The sequence below is a fragment of the Sorex fumeus genome, unplaced genomic scaffold (assembly GCF_029834395.1).
Source record: "Sorex fumeus unplaced genomic scaffold, SorFum_2.1 ptg000042l, whole genome shotgun sequence".
Lineage (NCBI taxonomy): Eukaryota > Metazoa > Chordata > Mammalia > Eulipotyphla > Soricidae > Sorex > Sorex fumeus.
In genome coordinates this window covers 4,204,347-4,227,212 of record NW_026606099.1, presented here as the reverse complement: position 1 = coordinate 4,227,212, position 22,866 = coordinate 4,204,347, and the positions used below count along the sequence as shown (strand labels likewise).

The 22,866-nt window shown below is 40.7% G+C and overlaps 1 protein-coding gene across 1 annotated transcript in view; it reads left to right on the top strand.

Moving 5' to 3' along the window:
• Positions 1–14,340, top strand: part of CCNT1 (cyclin T1) — a 29,486-nt gene extending 15,146 nt beyond the window's left edge. Inside the window, exons 4-9 of the mRNA XM_056120126.1 lie at positions 221–281; positions 3,352–3,414; positions 4,580–4,625; positions 5,668–5,831; positions 5,981–6,051; positions 12,349–14,340. Coding sequence (XP_055976101.1) covers positions 221–281; positions 3,352–3,414; positions 4,580–4,625; positions 5,668–5,831; positions 5,981–6,051; positions 12,349–13,743 — 1,800 coding nt within the window. The 3' untranslated portion in view covers positions 13,744–14,340. The remainder of the gene's footprint in view (positions 1–220; positions 282–3,351; positions 3,415–4,579; positions 4,626–5,667; positions 5,832–5,980; positions 6,052–12,348) is intronic.
• Positions 14,341–22,866: the final 8,526 nt, after the last annotated feature.

The window sequence follows — 22,866 nt, the reverse complement described above, 5'->3', positions numbered from 1 at the left end:
CTCAGTCTGATACTTTTCTATAGCCATTTATGAATAAACTTACCTTTTCATTTACCAGTTTGATTTTTATACTTTGAAGAGAATCTGTATTGAATAGAAATAAGGGCTGGCGCATTTGATATTATACCCTACTTTTTGCCTTTGGTTTCCTTGGGAAGGATTGTTTAGACTTTCTGTAGTACCTTTTGGAGGATGAACGGATTTGTTTTCTTTTCTACAGGCTTACCTGCAGCAAGTTCAAGATCTGGTGATACTAGAAAGCATAATTTTACAGACTTTAGGTATGTTAACATTTTTTAATGCGTGTAATGGAGTGATCTGGTTTTAACTTTTATTTTTCTCTTTTTTCCTTTGTTATTATTGTGATGACTGGGGTCACACACACTTTGTTGTGGTATGCCTGAGATCACACACTTTGTTGTGACACTGGACATCATAAACGGCAATGGCAGTGCCTCTGGGATTGCCTTCGTAGACCCATAATTACAAAGCACTCTACAACTGTGTTATCCCTGCGCCCTGATGTAATGTTAAACGTGTGTTAAATAGGAAAAGGAAAGAAAATCTCTTGGGAAAGTTTTAGCAGGAGGTTGTAGTAGTACTCAGAGCTTGATCTGAGTACTGTATTATAGAGAGAATTGAGTACTGTGTTAGAGAATTCAGGCATAGCTAACCATTGAAATAACAGCAAGGGTTTGGATTTTGTTTCTCCTTCTTCTGTTTCAGGGTTTTGAATTTGCTTTTTAGTTTGACAGTTTAAAACTTTTTGATAGGGGTGTAAACTATCTAAAAAGCTCGTAATGATTTTGGTTTTGTTTTCTTTTTCATTGTTGTCTTTGGCCAAGACCCAGTGGTGCTGGAGGGACCTGGGTCTCCTGGTAGTGCTCCTGATAGTGCTGGGGGACCATGTGATCTCAGGGACAGAACCCAGGGCTCGTGCATACAGAGCATAGCGTGTGCTTAGCCCTTTAAGCTATGACTCCAACCCACCATGTATTTTTATAGTTTTATTATAGTTAAATTACAGCATTTGTTTTAAAAATTGGTAATTAGGGTCTGGAGGGATATTACATACAGCTGGTACACATTTGCCTGGAGTGTGGTAGACCCGAGTTCAATCCCCAGCACACTATATATGGTTACCCCAACCCTGGCAGGAGTGTCCCTGAGCACAGAGCCAGGAGTAAGTCCTAAGCATTGCTGGGTGAGATGCCAAAATAGAAACTAACAAAAAACCTGGTAGTGTTTAAAGCAGCTGTGTGGAGGTGGAAAAATTTATGCTATGGCTATTGATGAGTAACCCTAGTGATCTCTTATTATTCTGATCAGAGAGACTGTCTTTAGAAGTTTAACAAATATGGAAAATAAGTTTTTCCCTGGACTGGAATGATAGTACGGTCCCAAGTTTGATCCCTGGCATCCTGAATAGTCCCCCAAACACTGCTAAGAGTAATTCCTGAATGCAGGTCCAGGAGTAACCCCTGAGCACCACTGGTGTGGCCCAAAAAAATAAAGAATAATAATAATACTTTTGTCCCTAATTATTTGGCTTTCATTTCTTCTCTAGGTTGGGGAGGATTTCACTAGTTTTGTTGGAAAGTTATTGGTACAGGTACATTTTATTGCATACATATATGCCCTAGTTCCTAAAATTATTTCTGAAGTTAATTCTGCTAATTAACCTTTACTTAAATTTGAGGTAGCCGTATTTAGTGGCCAGTGATACTCTTCTGGCAGAATATACTTTCACTATTTAATGTGAAAACCAATTAGATATAATTTTCAGGAATCTAGAGAATGCAAGTTTGTATATATACGCATATATCGAATGTTCATAGACACTGATACTCGGTGAAGAATATTTGGAGTTGGATAAGATGATCAGTAATGCAATTAAAGATAAACTGGGGTAAGAGGGAGGATACACTTTGAAACGTTCCTTTAAGATGAAGCTTTAGAAATTAATAATCATTTGGGCTAGAGAGAGAGCCCGAAGGCCTAGAGTGTTTGCTTTGAATTCTGGAGTTGTTTTGCTACAGTTTGAATGCCGAATTCAACCCTAGCACCACATGGTACTCAGGGAAGCACTGGTGGGGGCAGCCGGCATTGAGCCAAGTATAGCTCCTGAGTAGCGGCACCCTTGTGGGCCCCTCAGAAGAAAATAGTACTTATTGGAGGGATTGCTAGCTCAAGCTTCTATTACTCTTTTTTGTTTGTTTTTATTTTGGGGGCCACACCCATCAGACTTGGGTGGGATTTGCTCCCGGTAGTGGTAGGGAATTGAAACTGGGCATCTCACATATAAAGGATGAGCTCAGGGCCGGAGCATTAGTACAGCAGGGAGGGCGTTTGCCTTGCACGTGGCCGACCCAGGTTCAATCCCCAGCATCCCATGGTCCCCCGGCACCGCCATGAGTAATTCCTGAGTGAAAAGCCAGGAGTGACCTCTGAGCATCATTGTGTGTGACCCAAAAAGCAATCAATCAATCAGTCAGTAAATGAACGAATAAAGGATGAACTCATCCCGTTGAACCATTTCTTTGGCCCCTCTGTTCTTAAAAATACGTTGTGGGACAGACTGAGCTTTGCATGCAAGAGGCTCAGATTTAGTTCCCAGCATCACAGAGTACCCGAAGCACTGAACCAGGACCTCTGAGGACTTGCTGTGGCCCAAAATGATTTTTTTTTTCATTTTTTAAGTTAAAACAATGGGCTAGAGAGAAGAGTACCACAGGTAGGGAATTGGCCAGGAGAGATAGTACAGCACGGAGAGCTCTTGCCTTGCATGCAACTGACCTGGTTGAATCCTCAGTGCTGCACATGGTCTTTGGAGCACCACCAGGAGTGATCCCTGGAACACACCCAGGTTTGGAGTCCCAAGCCCCTGCCCCCCCCCCCCCCAAATTAAAACACTCTTTTAGAGGTTATTGATTTCTGAGGGTTCTTGAAACAGTATTGTATGTATTAGCAGTATCTTGTACCTCGACGTGTAAACAGCTTTGGACTTAATGTTAGAGGAGAGTATTTTTTTGTTTTGTTTTGGCGCCATACCTGGTGATGCTCGGGTTGATCCTGGCTCTGCACCCAGGAATTACACCTGGCACTGCTCGGGGGATCATAGGGGATGCTGGGGATTGAACCCAGCTTAGTTGTGTGCAAGGCAAGTACCCTATCTATTGTACTATAAATGCAGCCCCAAAATTCTGTATATTTTAACTCAGTCCCTGAACAGCAGTCTTAGGGAAAAAAATGAGGGAGACCTGAAAGTGACTTGGATAAAAAGAAATACAAAATGCCTTTAGAATATCTTTTTAACCATATGCTTTTTTTGTTTTTTTTTTTTTTTTTAAGGCTTTGAACTCACAATTGATCACCCACATACACATGTGGTAAAGTGTACTCAGCTAGTTCGAGGTAAGTAATTCCAGTTGGAGTCTGTGGTCTTAAAATCTTAAAACATTTCTTTGTTTGCATATTTGGACCATACCTTATAGAGTTCAGGGCTTACTCCTGGCTCAGTGCTGAGGGGATTGATTGTATGTGGTGTGGGGGAACAAACCTGGTTTAGCCAATGCAAAGCAAATGCCTTAACCCGCAGTAAGATCTCTCTGGCCCGGTTGGTGTAAGATTTAAGGCTATGATTTGTTGTGAACAAATAAAAATAGTACAACTTTGAAATAAAGTGAGCGATTCTGATTTGAGGCAAGTTGGTGTCTTTCTTTTAGGGAGCTGAAGCACGATAGCTTTTATCAAATTTTCTTTTGGTTTTGTTTTTGGGGCCATATCTGACAGTGCTCAGGACTGCCGACTCTGAACTCAGAAGTCACCCCTTGGCAGTTCTCGGGGGTACATAGGGGATGCCGGGGGTCACATGCAGGGCAAGCGCCCTGCCCATTTTGCTATTGCTCTAGCCCCTGGTTTTATTGACATTTATCTAGGAAGATGTGAGGGGAGAGAAAGATAAAGGGGAAATGTGGGTAAAAGATAACAGGCAGCATAAAAGCAGTGACAAGCAAATAAGATACCAACATGTTACATTTTCCCCTCATGGTTTGGGCTTTTTCTCAGGATGCTGGTTCTTATTCAAAAAAACTTGAGTGCGCAGTTTTGTTTTGTTTTTTTTTTTTTTTTAATTTTGGTCCTTAATAATTTATGGATTGAATGGTAACTAATCAGAAAACTTAGAAATGTTACCTGAGCAGATGGGTTAATAGGCATATGGTGTTGAATACTGAGTCAGAGCATAGAAAATCAGAATCTCAGGTTGTTTATAAAAAAAATGTTTGCGTCACCTTCTCCAAATTCATTGTGTCAGTCTCTGAGGAAGATGCTCGAGAATTTAATTTTAAAGTTATCCCTGGTAAGTACTTAATGTACAGAACTAGCTTTGGAAATCACATAAATACTGTTCTAATTAAAACTTGCTAGTCTTTTTCCTTTGGTAGAATGTGAACAGTAGATGGTGAGGGTCCATGGAGTTTTTAAATACTTAGAAATATTTGTTGTGAATTCACAGAATTAATGACTTTCCCCCTCTTCCCTTTCCCCATTCTCTCTCCTCTCTTTTTTTTTTTTATAGCAAGTAAGGACTTAGCACAGACTTCATACTTCATGGCAACCAACAGGTTTATATTTTAATACTTTTCTTGGTTTGGGATAAAATTTCACTTTGGTTGGGATTATTTTTTGAGGGGGTTCTTTGGGAGGTTGGCACTTCGTAAACTAGAACTGAAAGACACCCATGTGGATCTCTGATAGTAAATGTTACATTTCTTTGATGAATATTGATTTTTCTGGGGTTTTTTTTTGTTTGTTTTGCCTTAAATTTATGGTACCTTTTAATTTACTGGGATGTCATTATTGATAATTTACTTGAATTTGCATGTGATTATTTTAAAACATCCAAGAGTATAGTTCTCGTTGTTGACAGTAACTTAAAATCTAATTTGGAGGATTCTGCAGTTTATAATTTTAAAACTCCTTTTTCTTCCCCTGCTCTCAGATAAGTGAATATTTACATATGTAAAGAGTTGGGGTTTTTTCTTCCCTTTAAGAAAAATATCAATACACAAGTTGTATTACCAAATAGCTTGTTGATTTTCATTTTCAGTCTATTGATTGATTGTGGAAACCCAAGATACTCCTAATGATTCTCAAGGCTAAGTGGCTTGTTTTTATGGCCAGATGGCAGACATCTGTTTTAATGGATCATTCATTTAGCATATTCACATTTGACAGAATAATTAATCATTATTTTAATAAGCTTACAGGAGACTAGGTAAATTTTAGAGTATTTCCTTTAATATTTAGGGATTACAGATACTAAAATGTTATATTTTCCCCTTATGTTTTGGGCTTCTTCTCAGGACAATAGGTTCTTATCCTAAAAACATGAGTACTCAGTTTTTGTTTTTGTTTTTCAAATTTTGGTCCTTAGTAATTTATGGATTGAATGGTGACTAATCAGAAAACTTAGAAATGTTACCTGAGCAGATGAATTATTGCATGTATGGTGCTGAATACTGGGTCAGAGCATAGAAAACTTCTTGTTTTCCAGTGTTTTTTAAGTTTTTTGGTTTTTGTTTTTTTAAATAATAGAGAGTTTTAACTTTGGGTTCAGAATTGAGAGCTCATGACACTCTCTTGTTTCCTCCCCTCTGATGCCAGCCTGCATTTGACCACATTTAGCCTGCAGTACACACCTCCTGTAGTGGCCTGTGTCTGCATTCATCTGGCTTGCAAGTGGTCCAACTGGGAGATCCCAGTCTCAACTGACGGGAAGCACTGGTGGGAGTATGTTGACGCCACTGTCACCCTGGAACTTTTAGATGGTAAGTTTTAGAGGAAGGGACCCTTCAAAGCACTTGCCTGTCCAGCCAGAGGTTCCTGATGATTCAGATGAAAAGTTACTTGAGGTTGTTTTTTCTTTCATCAGTTCTGCCTGATTTGATTTTTTTTTAATGTCCTTTTTCATTTGTAGAACTGACACATGAATTTCTACAGATTCTTGAGAAAACTCCCAACAGGCTCAAAAGAATTCGCAATTGGAGGGTAAGAATTGTTACTAGGAGCTTGGGAGACAAAACCATTTTCTTTGTTTCAGAAAAAATGTATTTGTCTTAGAAACTTCTCTATCCTTGACTCCTTTCCCTGTTGTTATTGCATTGTTGAGGATCATTATGGTACTGGGATTGCACACTTGAATTCTGGGATGGTGACAGGAATTGCATCATAGCCAGATATGGAACAGTGCGAGAACCAAATTCGTAGCTTCACAGGCACTCTGCCACATACATCCACAGCCCCATCCCTGGATCTCACCATATGTTTTTGAATTGGATTTGTGCTTTATGTTTGAAATTTCCCTTTTTCCTGTGTTGTAATAATCACAGTTTCTAATTCATAGCTTGGCTACTGGTCAGTGGTCTTAAATGCTAGCAGGATTTGTTTTATACTTATTGCTACTTTTGTGACAATAATTGGTCATCTCATAATAAGTGAAATTTGTAGTATATGCAAGTTCTCAACACTGAGCCATATGCTTGGCCCGGTATTTATCTTTCAATGTCTCATTTGTTTCACTTAGTAGTGCCCCCCAGGTTCACTAACTAGTGAAAATGGCAGGATGTGGCCATACCTAGCAGCTCAGTGCTTTAGGAAATTATTCCAGATGATCTCCTGAAGTGTTCGTCTAGAGTTTTCAGACCGAATCTTGCCATGCTGCATGCAAACCATGTATTTTATCTTTTTGAGCTGAAGATTTATTTATAGTTTTTGTTTTGTATTTTTGGGCCTTCCCCAATGGTGCAGAGGACTTCTTCCTGGTTCTGTGTTCAGGGGTCACTCCTGTTACAGCTTGGGAGAACCATATATGGCGCTGGGGCTCAGACCCAGGTCAGCCACATGCAGGACAAATGCCCTACCATCTGTACTATTACTCTGGCCTTGAGCTGAATGATTTTCTAGTGTAGAGTTAAGTTACAATAGTAAATTCATATTGTGGTCATCATTACTATTCATCCTCCTTTCATCTTAAAAGTGTATGTATATCCACTGAATAATGTTTGGATCTCTTGCCCCCAGCTCACTATTATATTCTATGTCTTAAAGATACTGACTCTTCTAGGAACCTCAAACTGACGGGATTACTTTGTCTCTTTGTGACTGAGCACAGTGAAATCATTATTTCACTTAGCACAATGTTCTCAAGGTTTGCCCATATTGTGGTCCCAGGGATCAGACTGGGGTCAGCTATGTGCAAGACAAGTGCCTTAACCATGGTATTATCTCCCTGACCTTAGAATTTTGTACTTTTCAACGGCTGAATTTTATTATTTGTATATTTTACATTTGACTTCTATTCATCCATCAAGGTAAGTTTAGTTTGTTTTTACATTTTCACTGGTGTGAATAATACTGTCATGAACATTGGTTCATAAATATCTCTTTGAGATCCTGCTATTGATTCTTTGGGGTATATGCCCAGAAGGAGATGATGGATCAAGTTTCAGTTTCATTTTTAATTTGTTGAAGAACTTCCATAGTGTATTCCACAGTGGTTGTACAATTCTACATTCTTACCAGTAATGCACAAGAATTATGTTTTCTTTGTGTTTCCACCAACACTTTAAAAATAAAATAGCCAAACTCATGTGTATGAGGTAGTATCTCATTGTAGTTTTAATTTATATTGCCCTAACCATTATTCAGAAAGGTATCTTTTGTGCGTATTGCCATTCCTATCTAGAAATGTCCATTCAAGTTCTTTTGCCTTTAGTCGTTGTGTTTTGGAACACACCTGGTGCTCAGAGCGTACTCCTGACTCTGTGCCTAGGAATCTTCCTTGCGGGGCTCCAAGTACTACAGTGAGATACTGGGGATTAAACACAGCTTGCTGCAACTAAGACATGTACCCTACGCATTCTACTGTATCTCTAGCCCCCTTTGTCTGTTTAAATTTTTGTTTGAGAGCTATACTTGGTGGTGGTTCTGTGACTATTCCTCAGTGCTTGGGATTCACTATTGGCATTGCTTCAGGAATCATGCAGTATCGAGGAGTCAGTACAGGGCTTCCGCGTGTACAGTATGTATTCCTACCCCTTAACTATCTCCATGACCCTCCTTTGTCTATTTAATTATTTTTATATTGCTTTGTAACTTTAGAAAATCTGATTCTGGTTATTAATTCCTCATCAGATGGGTTTTTTTTTCTTTCCCCCCACTTACTTTTGTTGAGACTGGGACAGACACAGACACACATGCACTGTCTTACACACACATACACTCCTCTTAGACATTTCAGTTGTGCTTGCCTGGGGTTGTACTCCTTTAGTTGTAGTGCTTGCAGACATCCTCACTGGTAGTAATATTCTTTAGTTGTGGTACTCATGCACATTTTGGGTATAGTGCTTGCTGAGGATTGGTTTGGCACGTTTCAGTCCAACAGTTCAGTTCCTAGTGTTTCAGTTTTAAAACACAGGAATTAACGCTCCTCCTCTTCCTCCTCTTCTCCTCCCCACTGGAGATTTGACTTAGTGTGGTGTGCTTTGTATATTTGAGATCCTGGGATAGAACTAATGAGTAAAACAAATTAAATAATAAAGCTACGTTGCTGAATTTATTTTGGTTTGAAATCTTCAGAGTTTTCTACATAGACGATCCTATTTGAAATAGAGATAGTTTTGTTTACTCTTTTTTGGTTTGTATGTTCTTTTTCTTGTCTGAATTACCCTGAGTAGAACTTTAGGACTGTTTTGAATAGAAGTTGTGAAAGGAAGCATCCTTACTTTGTTCAAGGCTTAGAGGAAAATTTTTTTTATCACTGCTGACTGTTAGCTTTCTGTTGGAATAATTTTATCATGTTTTAATTTGTTAAATGCTTTTATCATGAATGTGCTTCAAGTTTTGTCAGATTTTTTTTTCTCGTGTGGCAATTATACATGATAGAATTCTTGCATTTCAGTAATAATACTCACTTGATTATAGTGCTTAGTTTTTCGTTTTTCTTTTTGGGTCACACCTGGCTATGCTCAGGGGTTACTCCTGGCTCTGTGCTCAGGAATTATTCCTGGCGGCTCAGGGGACCATATGGGATGTTAGGAATCGAAACAGGGTCAGCCTGTCTGCAAGTCAAACGCCCAACACACTGTACTATCACTCCAGCCCCATAGTGGTTAGTTTTTCAAACACGCTGCTAAATTATATTATCTAGCATTTTGAAATTTTTATTTTGTTTTGGGGCCACACCCAGCGGTGCTCAGGGCTTGCTCAGAGATCATTCCTGGCATGCTCAGGGGACCCTATGGGGTGCTGGGGTCAAACATGGCTTGGCCATGTGCAAAGCAAACTACCTGCCTAGTGTATTATCTTTCTAGTCCCATATGACTTATTTTTTAAATTTTTTTTATAGTTGCAGAGCATATGAATTCCTCCATCAGAGAATCCATATTGCTCCACCATGTTTAATGGTCGCTTCTCTCTCCCATTATCTTTTTATTTTGAAGTAAAATTGTTTTGTTTAGGAAATAATGAGGTGGGGCCAGAAAGATAGTATAGCAGGCTGAGGCGCTTATCTTACATATGTGTGGACAACTTGGGTTTGATTCCCACGAGGAATGATCCCTTAACACGGAGCCAGGAGTAAGCTCTGAGCACTGCAGGGTATGGCAAACATGGGGGAAAGGGGGAAGGAGAAAAGAAATCTCCGTTCAAGAGAGGATGCATTTTCCAAAGGGGGGAGAGCTAGAGAATACCCAATAAAATAAAAGATTGGAGTTCTACAACCCAGGTTGAGCTGTGGATTATCCTAGAATGGATGTTCATCTGGTGTTCCTTAAATCTGGAGGCAAAGGGAGACTCCCCAGCAATGCTTAATGGGTCTGGGACCATGTCCATTAATTCTCAGCCAGCTAAACTGGACATTTGAATTCTAGGGCTTGAGATTGCATTACTGCCCAGACCCTGCAGTTCTAGGGACCACCTGGACCACTTGACTGCCTTGGTGCACTTCAGGGCCACACCTGGGGATGTTGGGGTGGGGGTGGGGATCATATAGAAACTTAACCCCATCTATACTTTGCATATATGATTTTATATTTATAGTATATGCTTTATTCAATTTGAGCATACTTAATGTTTTTTTGAAATTTTTAAAACACATTTAAAATACTTTTTTCTAGTTTATGTCATCTGCAAGAGTGTGCAGGTCTTAGAACATACAATCTGTAACACTAATTTTTTTAAAAATATATTTTTTTTTATTGAATCACCGTGAGATACAGTTACAAAGCTTTCATGTTTGAGTTTCAGTCATATAATGTCCAAACACCCATCCCTCCATCAGTGCACATTTTCCACCACCAATGTCCCCAGTATCCTTCCCCCCCATCCCAACCCTCCCTCTGCTCTATGGCAGACAATTTCCCCCACGTTCTCTCTCTACTTTTGGACATTATGGTTTGCAATACAGATACTAGGAGGCAATCACATTTGGTCCTTTATCTACTTTCAGCACACATCCCCCCATCCCGAACAATCCCTCCAACATCATTGGCTTAGTGATCCCTTCTCTGTTCCAGCTGCCTTGGTTTCCAACCATGGAGCAGTATTCCTGGCCCTTGTGTCTACTGTCCTTAGGTGTCAGTCTCATTGTTTTATATTCCACAAATGAGTGCGGTCCTTCTATGTCAGTCCCTCTCTTTCTGACTCATTTCACTTTTAACATGACACTCTCCATGACATCCACTCAATAAGCAAATTTCACGACTTCATCTTTCCAGCAGGTGCATAGTTTTCCATTGTGTAGATGTACCAAAGTTTCTTTAACCCAGTCACCTGTTCTCTGGCACTTGGGGTTGTTTCCGATTTGGCCTGTTGTGAACAGTGCTGCAACAGAGCTTTTCCTGGACTTCCTAATTTTTGTGATTTCTCCTGTAAATCAGATGGGGAATATCTAGTCTGTGGGCTTATATGTAAGGCCTTCAAAATCATGGGCCTGGTCCTAGTAAGTGACAGGACTTGGCCAGGACAGACACGTTATGTTCCAAGTCAGCTGCTTATGGCCTGTGAATGATGGTTATAAGTAATCCAGATGGCTCTTGACAGAAAAAGGTTCCCCACCCCTACTTTTTTACTATAAAGTGCTTTCCCCATCACCTCATGAAAGGGATGCATCACGAGTTCTGTCAGCTGTGGCCCATAAAACCCCAAAAAGGAATGTCTTACACTGTAATGTGTGACTTCTTACTCTGTAATGTCTGACTACTGCAATGGAATAAAGCATCATCTAAAGGAAAGAAAGAATAATAGCTCTTGAATTTTCCTGAAAGTCACTCAGCCAGAGGGGATCACCTTGCAACAAGGAAGGTAGTTGAGTAGACTATCCATCTGCCTCTTGTAGTACCTCTATGATTAGAGACAGCTGTCAGCATAGATAGTTGACATTTGGAGGAGAGAGTTCTTTTTTTTGCTCATTCTGGCTCCCAGTAAGCTGTGGACAGACTACTATAGATATCATTGCAAAGCTGCCTGCTTTGTGATTGGGATTGGGGGTCAGTGGGCAGGTGCTACAGTGCTCAGAGCCGAAATTAACCCTAATTTACTGTTCAAGTTTTACCCCGGAAGCTGTACACTTTGATTAGAATGCAGTTGTGTTAGATGCAGTGCATTTCTTGTGGAGGTATTAGAAACAGATTAATAGTACTTCCTACTGTTTCATCTTCTCAGAATCATCCTCTTCCTTTTCGAAGGCTAGAGTATGTTTTGCTTTTGTGTTATATTCATACAAATTATATTTGTTCAGGGGTCACACCTACATTGCTCAGGGCCTACCTTTGGTTCTGTGCTCAGGAGTCTTTCCTGGCAGTGCTTCGGGGACCATACAATGCCCAGGATTGAATCTAGGTCTCCCACATGCAAAGCATACACTCAGTCTGTTAAGCTTTCTCTCTAGCTCTCATAAACTTTTTAATTCATCTGTTGTTGGACTCTTAGATTGCTTCCTTTTCTTAGGTGTTGCAGATGATGCCGCAGTAAACATGGGAATGTAGGTCTTTCTTTAAAATCAAGTTTGTGTGACTTGATTGAGGTTTTTATAGTCTTTGAATATTGAAGCTGGAGCTAGCTCGAAGGGCTGAGTGCATGCTTTGCATGCTGGAGACCTGGATTCTGCTCCCTGAGCACTACCGGGTGTAACAGGAAAAAAAATTTAAGAAATAGATATTTTTTGAAAGGCCAGTGTTAATTATTAGCCTTATAGTATGTCCAAAATTGATATAATTTCAGTATTTTTTTTACATTCCATTTTGTAAATTATCTGAAGTTTAGAGATAATTGTTTGCTTCATTCTAGGCATGCCAAGCTGCCAGGAAAACAAAACCAGATGACCGAAGGACAGATGAAAACACCTCGGAACAGACAATTCTCAGTATGATTTCCCAGAGCTCTTCGGACACAACTATTGCAGGTTTAATGAGCATGTCAACTTCTACCACAAGTGCAGTGCCTTCTCTTCCAACCACCGAAGAGTCATCTGGCAATGTAGAGATGTTGCAGAGTGAGCGTTGGCTGTCCTCCCAACCTCCATTTAAACTAGAATCTGCTCAAGGTCATCGGACTAGTGAGAATTTAGCACTTGTAGGAACTGTTGACCATTCCTTGCAGCAGGATGGCTCAAATGCGTTTGTTTCCCAAAAGCAAAATAGTAAAAGTGTGCCATCAGCGAAAGTGTCATTAAAAGAATACCGCGCGAAGCATGCAGAGGAGTTGGCTGCCCAGAAGAGGCAACTGGAGAACATGGAGGCCAACGTGAAATCACAATACGCATACGCTGCCCAGAGTCTCCTGTCTCACCATGATAGTCATTCTTCTGTCATTCTGAAAATGCCCATAGAAGGCTCAGAAAACCCTGAGCGATCTTTTCTGGAAAAAGCTGATAAAACAGCTCTCAAAATGAGAATCCCAGTGACGAGTGGAGAAAAAACTGTCTCTTCCAAACCAGAGGAGATAAAAATGCGTATTAAAGTCCACACTGCAGCTGACAAGCACAATTCTGTAGATGACAGTGTCACGAAGAGCCGAGAACACAAAGAAAAGCACAAGACTCATCTATCTAACCACCATCATCATCATAATCACCACTCACACAAGCACTCTCACTCACAGCTTCCAGCTGGTACTGGGAACAAACGTCCAGGTGATCCAAAACATAGTAGTCAGACAAGTACCTTAGCACACAAAACCTATAGCTTGTCCAGTTCTTTCACATCTTCCAGTTCTACTCGTAAAAGGGGTCCTCCTGAAGAGACTGGAGGGGCAGCATTTGATCATCCAGCCAAGATTGCCAAGAGTACTAAATCCTCCTCTATAAATTTCTCCTTTCCCCTTCCTACAATGGCCCAGTTGCCTGGGCATAGCTCAGATACAAGTGGCCTTCCGTTTTCACAGCCCAGCTGTAAAACTCGAGTTCCTCATATGAAACTGGATAAAGGCCCTGCTGGGGCCAATGGTCACAACACAACCCAAACAATAGACTATCAAGATACTGTGAATATGCTTCACTCCCTTCTCAGTGCCCAGGGTGTTCAGCCCACTCAGCCCCCTTCATTTGAATTTGTTCATTCTTACGGTGAATATCTGAATCCACGGGCTGCTGGAATGTCTTCCAGATCTGGCAATACAGATAAACCCCGGCTACCACCTTTGCCATCAGAACCTCCTCCACCACTCCCACCACTTCCTAAGTAAGAAAGAAAAAGAAGAGAAAAAAAAACTTCTTTAAAAAACGTAGGGTTTAAAAAAAATTAAAAGCCAAAAAAAAAAAAACCCAACCCACAAACAAAACCCCACAAAAACAAAAAAACTACTGAGTGAACTAAGAAAGTTACTTCCCTTTTGAAATATGTCGGTGTCACCCTCTTGGACTAGGGAATGAGTTGATATGGAGAAGTAGGTGGGAGGATGGTAGAAGGCCTTGGTTATTGTATCTGCTGCCTCAGAAATTTAACTATTTTGTTATAGTTTTTACTGGTATTAGAGGGCTGAGTGTGTTGAAGCTGTGAAGGATTAACAATACTTTCTCTATTGGCCTCTCCACCTCCTTTATAAGTTCATTAGAGTTGATAGCTTCCCTCTTCTTGCCAGGACTGAAATATGAGGGCTTGTTTTATCAAAAACAGTTGTGGATCCTTTTGGTGTTTAATATAGAAGAGAGGAAGTATTTAAACGTCAAAATCTTTTAAGAGACTTAAATAATTTAAAGAAAGTAAGTTATCTGTTGAGTTTTTTTATATATAATTGGGGAGGGGATAGGGATTTCGCTGTGTGTGTGAGATACATAGCAGTGACTCCGGGGGGAGGGGGGACTGGAGGGAGGGCGTATTGGGGGGATGGGAGGGTAGGCTTTTGGTCATGAGTTAGGCTCCGGCCACTTGAAGTGTTGAGACCTTTAAGTGTGTATGTGTGGGTATGTGTATTTTTAAGTGTATATGTTTAAAAATCATGTTTTATCTTTTCCTTCCTGTCCCTCACCACTTTCACTTCCCAACAGTTCGCTAGAGAGAGTGTAGTATGATTTTTAGAACATAAAGGCAGGAAGAGGCATATATTTGACCTAGTATTTCCCCCTTTGTGTTGTAATCAAATGGTAGCCCTCAATTCTAGTTTGGACAGATGTAGCTGATGTCCTGACTCTGGACTCCATTGTCAGTCTTCCCTTTTACCTACTTTTTTCTTTGGATGCAGACAAAGGTGGGGGGTAAGGAAGAGGGATCGAGATGAGGCCAGCTTCAGCCCTACAGAATCAGGTCTGTTCGATTGGGCTTTGGGAAAGTGTTCAAGTGAGAGCAGTCTCAGGGACTCCATATGTGAAAGCCGAGACCATATGAGAATAGTTCTGGGAGAAGCCGTGGAGCTAAAGGAAACTGAAAACAATGAAATTGTGATTTGGAATTTTTAAGATGTATTTTAAATTACATTAACATTATGAATGTAAGATTTGCTTTATCTGTGCATCTGAAAGGAAACAGCTTATATCCTCAGATTTACAGCATATGAGTTCAGAGATTGGAGCTTGTGATTTAATAGTACTGATGCCATGAGGGTGAGCAAGCCAGCCCATAGATCTATTACTATCTTAAGTTTTCCCTCATTTGATGGTTTCAGCATCTAGGCAGAACTTCCTTGGGAAATTTTTTAGGATTTTTAAAAACATGAGTTGGAATCCTTTTCGTGTGGGGCCTGATCATCTCACACCCCACATTTTAGGAGTGAAATTTTCTATTGAAAAACCTTTGAAGGAAGGAGCTAGAAATAATTATAGGCCATGTTGATTGAAAATTGCAATGTGCCACAGATAATTTGGTATTTTAATCTTTGGTTTGTGACTTTTTGCTATAAGAGAAAACCTATGGAAAAGCAATTTGAATTTGTCTTTGTAATGCAGCCTTCTTCACGAAATATTTTTAATGAAATTGGGGTTTTTTTTCCCAGTAGAAGTAATTGGGAAACCAGAGTTATACATTCGTTGCTGCTTCCCAGGAACAGGTTGGAGAGAAAGCTGAGTGTTGGAACTGATGTTGCACTAGCTTAATATAGAAAGGAATTTGTAGATTAAACCTCAACGAAGGTGAAGTGTCCTTCTCTGCAATATGTTTCTGTTTAGAGTGCCTGCCGTTGCTGTGTAAAATGAGCTCTCTGCTGACCAGTAATACTTTTGACTTGCAATGTCACTCTACTTTTATAAGTGACATTTTTTTCTTTGTCTTTGATATTCTCTATATTGTGCTAAGTAATTGATAGGTGTGTGGTATGCTTATTGTAAATTTGAACTTTGTATTTGTGTAGATTTAATTTCGTGAAATCTGCTTTCCTGACCTTCCAAAAAAGGTTATTTGGTTGTATCTTATCTTTGTGGAATTGACAATCACTGATTATAATAATGTCTTTTCCAACTTTCAGTTTTTCTTACCAAATGTCATATTTTCTAATCAATATGTACTTTCTTACCACAGTGACATACATACCTGCTTGATTCATACCTGCTCTCCATGGCAGTCAGTCTATAATTTGTTCTTGAGTACTTTGTCTGGAGTGAGCTAGAAAAGGCTTTTATGTTGCGTAATCTGACCATTGGCATTAGATTGTTACTGATAACAAGTGAGTTAGCTGTTTTTCTATGTTAATGTGTCCCGATAACTAAGATGACTACACTATATGCTTTTAGATCTATGCATATCCCTTGAACCTCTCATGGGCTCTGTGTGAAGCTGCTGCAGTGTCTTTGGATTAACATGTGCCTGTCCACCTAGCATGCATGTTTGTCTAGATTCCATAAACTTAGGTTTCAGGGGGTTGTTTCTTCTACCGTCACACCTTCAAAGTATAAGAAAAGGGATTTATCTACGTTCCTTTAGTGACTATTAGGACTTTGACCCCTCCCCCCTTGCCTTTTAACCTTTTGCCCACCCCCCTGCCCAGCTTCCTTTCTAACCTAGACTATCAAGGATATCCGTGGTAAGCAGGCCTGGAGCCTCCAGTTTTAAAAATCTCATTCCTAAAGGTTGCTTGAATCCCATGGCGGCTAAAGTAAATACCTGTGGATTGTTCGTGGGATTTTATATTAGATATTGTATTGCTGTTAGCTGATCTCTAGTGAAAGCATTAACGTAAAGCTAAATTGGTCTTCGGAAGTATCAGTTACCCTTCTGGGGTTTAAAAAATACGTAGAAATTAGTCTTTCCACTCATGAATCAGTGTTTCCATATCTGAGACACTCAGTTGCCTTAGTATTTTTTTTATTTTAATGACTTTTAGTGTTTTAATATATCCTTTTTCATACTTCTGTATTACTGACTTCAGTGTTGATAGAAAAAAAAATTTTAACTCCAGTAGCAAACAGCAGTGGATTAGGATATAGAAATAAAATCATGGAAACAGCTGGATTTCTTTAAACTCTACTACTTAATTCCCCTTATTGAAAATGTGTATCCTCATACATTGCTCCGAACAAAGGCAATTTGGAGGGTCTTTTCTCAGAATAGTTGGATATTAAATATATCTGTTTCCGATCTTTTGGAAACTGATTTTTAAACTACATTTGTTGAGCTCTTTTGATACAGTGCTAGGAAAGAGGAGATTCTAGAGGATCTTGAAGTTGGAATAAAAAATGTTGCCTTGGGTTTTGGAGAATTTAACAGCCTATGCAACCCATCACAGTGAGCTATAAGCCCTCTGCTGTTCCACAAAGCTTTCACTGACTTGATACCTCCCAGATTCTTGTGTGCTGCTTGTTAATACCCAGTTTTTAACTGATGATGTAAGAAATATTCGTCTTGTACCACTGTCAAGTTTTATTTTTGTATGTGTCCCTCTGTGGATTTTGAGTTTGAAACAAACACGGTACTGTAATCCTACCTGGAAAAGTATGGTCTGGATCAGAATTATTTTTTAGTGGAGAATCCTCTCCATTTTAATGTTTCTAAAGTTTTTTTTAATATAAACTTGTCATTACAAAAGGAAGGGAAAGAAAAAGAATGTGTGCTTAAAGCAGTGTCTACCCTTCCCCTTTATGAGTGTGTATTGAATGGTTGAGTGAAAAATGAGAAGAAAGACTTTTGGGTTTTCTGTTGCCATATTAAGCATGGAGAGGGATGCTTGACAGCATACTAATTGAAGCCAGAACAAGTATATCTCCATCAAATTATCAGGAACTCTTCAGTGGAAAGCTAGTGGTTTGATCACATTGGAATTGGTTCCAAAATGTAAGTACTGGCTGGGTTAAGTACCCAAAGAAAAGAAAGCAGCAGCCTAACTTAGTGTTCACCTAGGTTTCTAGATTTGAAACTGACGTTTTTTCCCCCACCCTAATTTATACATGCTAAACTGTCCGTTTTCTTATCAGACCAAAGAGCAAAGAAAGAAAAAAAAAGTAGTAAAACACTTTTTCAATTTATGTCACTCAGGTACAATTTTGTGGTGATATTTTTGTCTGTTTTCTTTGTATTGCTCTTAAGAGTCCTTTCTCAGCAGATTCTGCTGTTGCCTCTGTCTGCCTTGGGGCACCTCAGTTCTGGATGCTAGCTAGCCCTGGGATCTCTACTGCTGTTATGTGAATGATAGGATGTAAGTGACCATTACAGTAAGGGCTCTTTGTTTAAAAAAAATTAAAAATTAAAAAAAATTTTTTAAGGATGTTGTATACATTTTATAGTCTGGCTATCAGTTTGATATCTTGCTGTCAAGTATGTTTCTCAACCTGTATTTATCCATCCCATCAATAAATATTAATGATAAAACACTCATTGTTATGAATGCTGAGTCTTTTAACTGTCATTTAATTGATATTACAGTTTTAGTGTTACACTATGTGCCTTATTACTGCACAAGCTATTTTGGGAATTGAATCTGTATGGTCATACCAGTGCACCTAACTGGATAAAATCATGTCATCAGAGAATGAGGATACCTTATTTTGTATATGTATGACTACCTAGAAGGAAAAAATAACAATTCTAATGGTATATAATAACATACGCCACTTATCTCACAAGCACTACTAACATGATTCATATTCTACATGTGATTCTGTGAAAAATCAAAAATGTTGATAGAGCTATTGCATTCTTTTGGGAAGATGCAATGAAGAATTCTTGGTGATACCTAGGAAAGTAAGTGATTATTTAACCCTTTTTCTGGTCATAACAAAAGTAGACATTGGCTAAAAAGGTAGCTCAATGGAATGGACGCATACTTAGTTTGCAGGAAGTCCAAGTTCAATCCCTGGCACTTGAATGGTCCCCTCAGCGACCTTGAGCACTGTTCCAGGAGTTCCCCCTGAATATTGCTGGCTGATCACCTCCATTTTCCCCAATTCAGGGGGGAGAGGTGTAAAACAGGCGAATCTTGGAAGGATTTTGTTCAGGGGCCACAATCCAAAAGTGCTCGGATGCTGCTTTTATGTCTGTGCTTGGGAGTTCCTTCTGGTGGTTCTTCGGGGAGCTTATGTGCTGGGAATCCAACTTGGGCCTCCTGAGTGCAAACCGTGTGTTCTGTCTATTGAGCTATCTTTAAAGCTGAGGAACCAATTTTTAGGGTAAAATACTAAATTAACTAGTTCAAGTGCTCTAGAAGGACTGCTGGTTGGGGACCGGAGCGATAGCACAGAAGGTAGGGCGTGGCCGACCTGGATTTGATCCCCGGCATCTCATATGGTCCCACCAAGCACCACCAGGAGTAATTCTTGAGTGCAGAGCCAGGTTCTGAGATGATACTAAGCTTACATGTTTGAGACATAGCAAGAAAGCCAATATAGGTAGTATGGAAATACTGAGGAAAGTGGAACATGATGCTAAGAGACAATAATAGGGTAGTGAAGAAAGTTAAAATGGGCACCTTTGTAAAGTTGAGCAGAGGGACCACTGAGATTGTATTAGGGGGTAAGGCCTTGCTTTGCACACAGCCAACCCTAGTTTGATTCTTAGCATGTGATTCCCCCAGGCACTGTCAGGAGGGATCCCAGAGCACTTCCAGGTGTCGCCCAAAAATCAAAATGAAAAAAAAAAGTTCATTTGAGAGTTCGAGAATACAGCAGGTAGGGTGCTTGTCTTGCCTGCACCCAACCGGGTTTGATTCCCCAGCACCTCGTCAGGAATGATCCCTTAGAGTCAGGAATAAACCCTGAGCATAACCAGGTGTGGCCTCAAAATAAAATTTTTCATTTGGGCTGCTCTGTTGAGAATGGATTTTAGGAGTCCAGCAATAGAGACAGTAAGAAATGAGAGTGGCTTGGACTACATTCGAAGTGTTGAAAGTAAATTATATTATCTTAAAGTTGAAATCATAGGATCTGTTACAAGGTGGAAGAAAAATTCAAGGATGACTCCCTGTTTTGGGCCTTAACTGAATGAGTTGTCAGGTCAGTAGTCAACAAAGTGCTCAGTTTGCCTTGCACGCGGCCTGACCCCTTTTTGGGTCACACCCGGTGGGTTAAAAATAGCTATCTAGGCCAGGGGCATAGGTCAAAGGAATAGAGCATATGACTTGCATGCTAGAGACCTAAGTTCAGTCCATAGTACCACATGGTTCCCTTAGCTCTGCTGGTATCACCAATGCCGCACAGCCATTAGACTCACAACTAGGCTAAGTATTACCCTGGACCTATTGAGTACTCCCACCCCTCCTTAAAGAACAACAAAACTTAGCTATCTACTTGTTTTTTTTCTTCAATTTTGTAATTGAATCATTGAGATAAACCCTTAGAAATCTGTTCATGATTAGGCTTCAGTCATACAGTGTTCCAACACCCATCCTTCCACCAGTGTGCATTTCCCAGTACCACTGTTCCCCAATTTCCCTCCATCTCCACCCCTCCAGCCTTGCCATCCCCCCACCTCCCTCTCTCTCTCTCTCTCTCTCTCTCTCTCTCTCTCTCTCTCTCTCTAGCATACTTTGTTAAACAGCATAAAGAACTTGCCAATGTTTTGATATTATAATAGCTACTTTCCAAACTAGTTCTAAAGTTATTATTTTTGTGTCAAACACTTTGTATTACTATTTTTGTATTAGGGTGATTTTATTTCTCAACCAAGATATATGTGTGTGTGTGTGTGTGTGTGTGTGTGTGTGTTTGCTTGTATGCTTTTTGGGTTATACCCAGCGATGCACAGGGGTCACTCCTGGTTCATGCACTCAGGAATTACTCCTGGCCATGCTTGGGTGACCATATGGGATGCCCATATGGGATGCCGGGAATTGAATCCGGGTCAGGCCGCATGCAGGGCAAATGCCCTACCCGCTGTGCTATCACTCCAGCCCCCTCTTCTAAGTTCTTAAATTCTTTAAGCAGATTCCTACCTAGCCCCTATTGCATTTCTTTATGTTGCTCACTGTAGTAATTTTAAAATTTTGTTAATCATCACATCCGATTGCAGATTCTGATTCCCAATAATATGAATGCCTGCTTGTAGCTTTGAGTTTACTCTTTTATTGGGGGATGGGGGGGTTATGGCTAGGAGGAATAGGGTGAAGGACCACACCCAGCTTACTGCTGGCTCTGCACTCAGTATCTCCTGATTTGTTTATTTTGTTTTTTTCTTTTTGGGTCACACCCAGCAATGCACAGGGGTTACTCCTGACTCATGCACTCAGGAATTACTCCTGGTGGTGCTCCGGGGACCAACCATATGGGATGCTGGGAATAGAACCCTGGGTTGGCCACGTGCAAGGCAAACGCCCTACCTGCTGTGCTATTGTTCCAGCCCATTCACTCAGGATCTCTTGAGAGGTCATATGCTGTGCCAAGGATTGAACCCAGGTCAGCCACATACAAGGCAACCACCTTACCTTGCTATACTCTCTAACCCTTAGTGTTTATTATTATTTTATTTGGGCCATACTTGACAGTGCTCAGGGCTCACTCCTGGCTCTGCTCAGAGATCTCTCATGGTGGGCTCAGAGGTCCATATGGGTGCCAGGGTTGGAACCTTGTTCCGCAGAGTGCAAGGCACGCGCCCTACATGCTGTATTCTCTCTAGCCCCTGAATTTTAGTGTTTAGTGTTTTAGTTTCAGTGTGTATTTGAGCCACATCAGTGATGCTCAGGGGTTACTCCTGATTGTACTCAGAAATTAGTCCTGGAGTTGCTTGGGGATGCTAAGAATCAAATTCAGGACATCAAGGCAAGTACCCTACTCACCATACTATTACTACTGTCCTTAAAAAATTTTTTTGAGGGGAAGTCACCCCTGGCAATGCTCAGGGGTTACCCCTGGCTCTGGGCTCAGGATTACTCCTGGCGGGGCTTGGAGAGCATAAGGGCGACAGGGATTGAACCTGGGTCAGCTGCATGCAAGGCAGGAGCTGTACCTGCTGAACTATTGCTCTGACCCTCAAGTTTTAGTGTTTTTTAAAATCTGTCTTTCTACCCTGTCTGAATTGGAGTGTTTGCTTTCTATATTGTTGATACTGATACTGTGTCAGTGTCAAACTGCTCTAGAATGGTAAAGTGAGCAGGGTTGGGATAGAGGATCTAGGGGCACCATCATTACATTTTCAGGGACAGAGTTCTCACCCCATGGCTCTGATGGCTGCAGCACAGATATGCTTGATCATGGAATCATCTGTCCTGGTGGGTATGGCATGTGGGTCACTGAGGGCTGCTTAAAAAACCCCACCCCCAAATAAAAAACACATCATTACCTTGTTCTCTCTGTCTATCCAGTGCCTGATACTGCTAAATAAATAATTGTTGGGGGCTGGAGCAATAGCACAGCGGGTAGGGCATTCGCCTTGCACGCAGCCGACCCAGGTTCAATCCCCAGCATCCCATATGGTCCCCCAAGCACCGCCAGGAGTAATTCCTGAGTTCAGAGCCAGGAGTGATCCTTGAGCATAGCTGGGTATGACCCAAAAAGGCAAAAATAAATACTTGCTGAATGAATGAGTTTCAGAAAAGGACCTTCTGTAGTTACCCAAAACTCCCGACGTGCTACCTTCCTCTGTCTGCCCATTCCCCTTGTGCGGGGGATGAACCCAGCGTCTTGCAAATGCCCCACCACTGAACTCCATCCCAGGCAGCCCCTTAGTTTAATTTCAACTTTCATCATAATTTTTTTTTCATCTTAATTCTATTTGGATTTGGGACCACACGAGGCGGTGCTTAGGGTTCACTCCTGGCTCTGCACTCAGAGAGGCACCAGGCGAGGATGGAGACCACCTTGAGGGTCGGGGATTGAACCTCGGTGGGCCGAGAGCAATCGCCCCGACCCCCCCCCCCCCCCCCATATTCTCGATGAAGCTGTAAGACACAAGAGAATGAGCTGGGTTCAAATTCACCCCTCTCCCCACTAACTAAATCTGAACCCTTTTTTTTTTT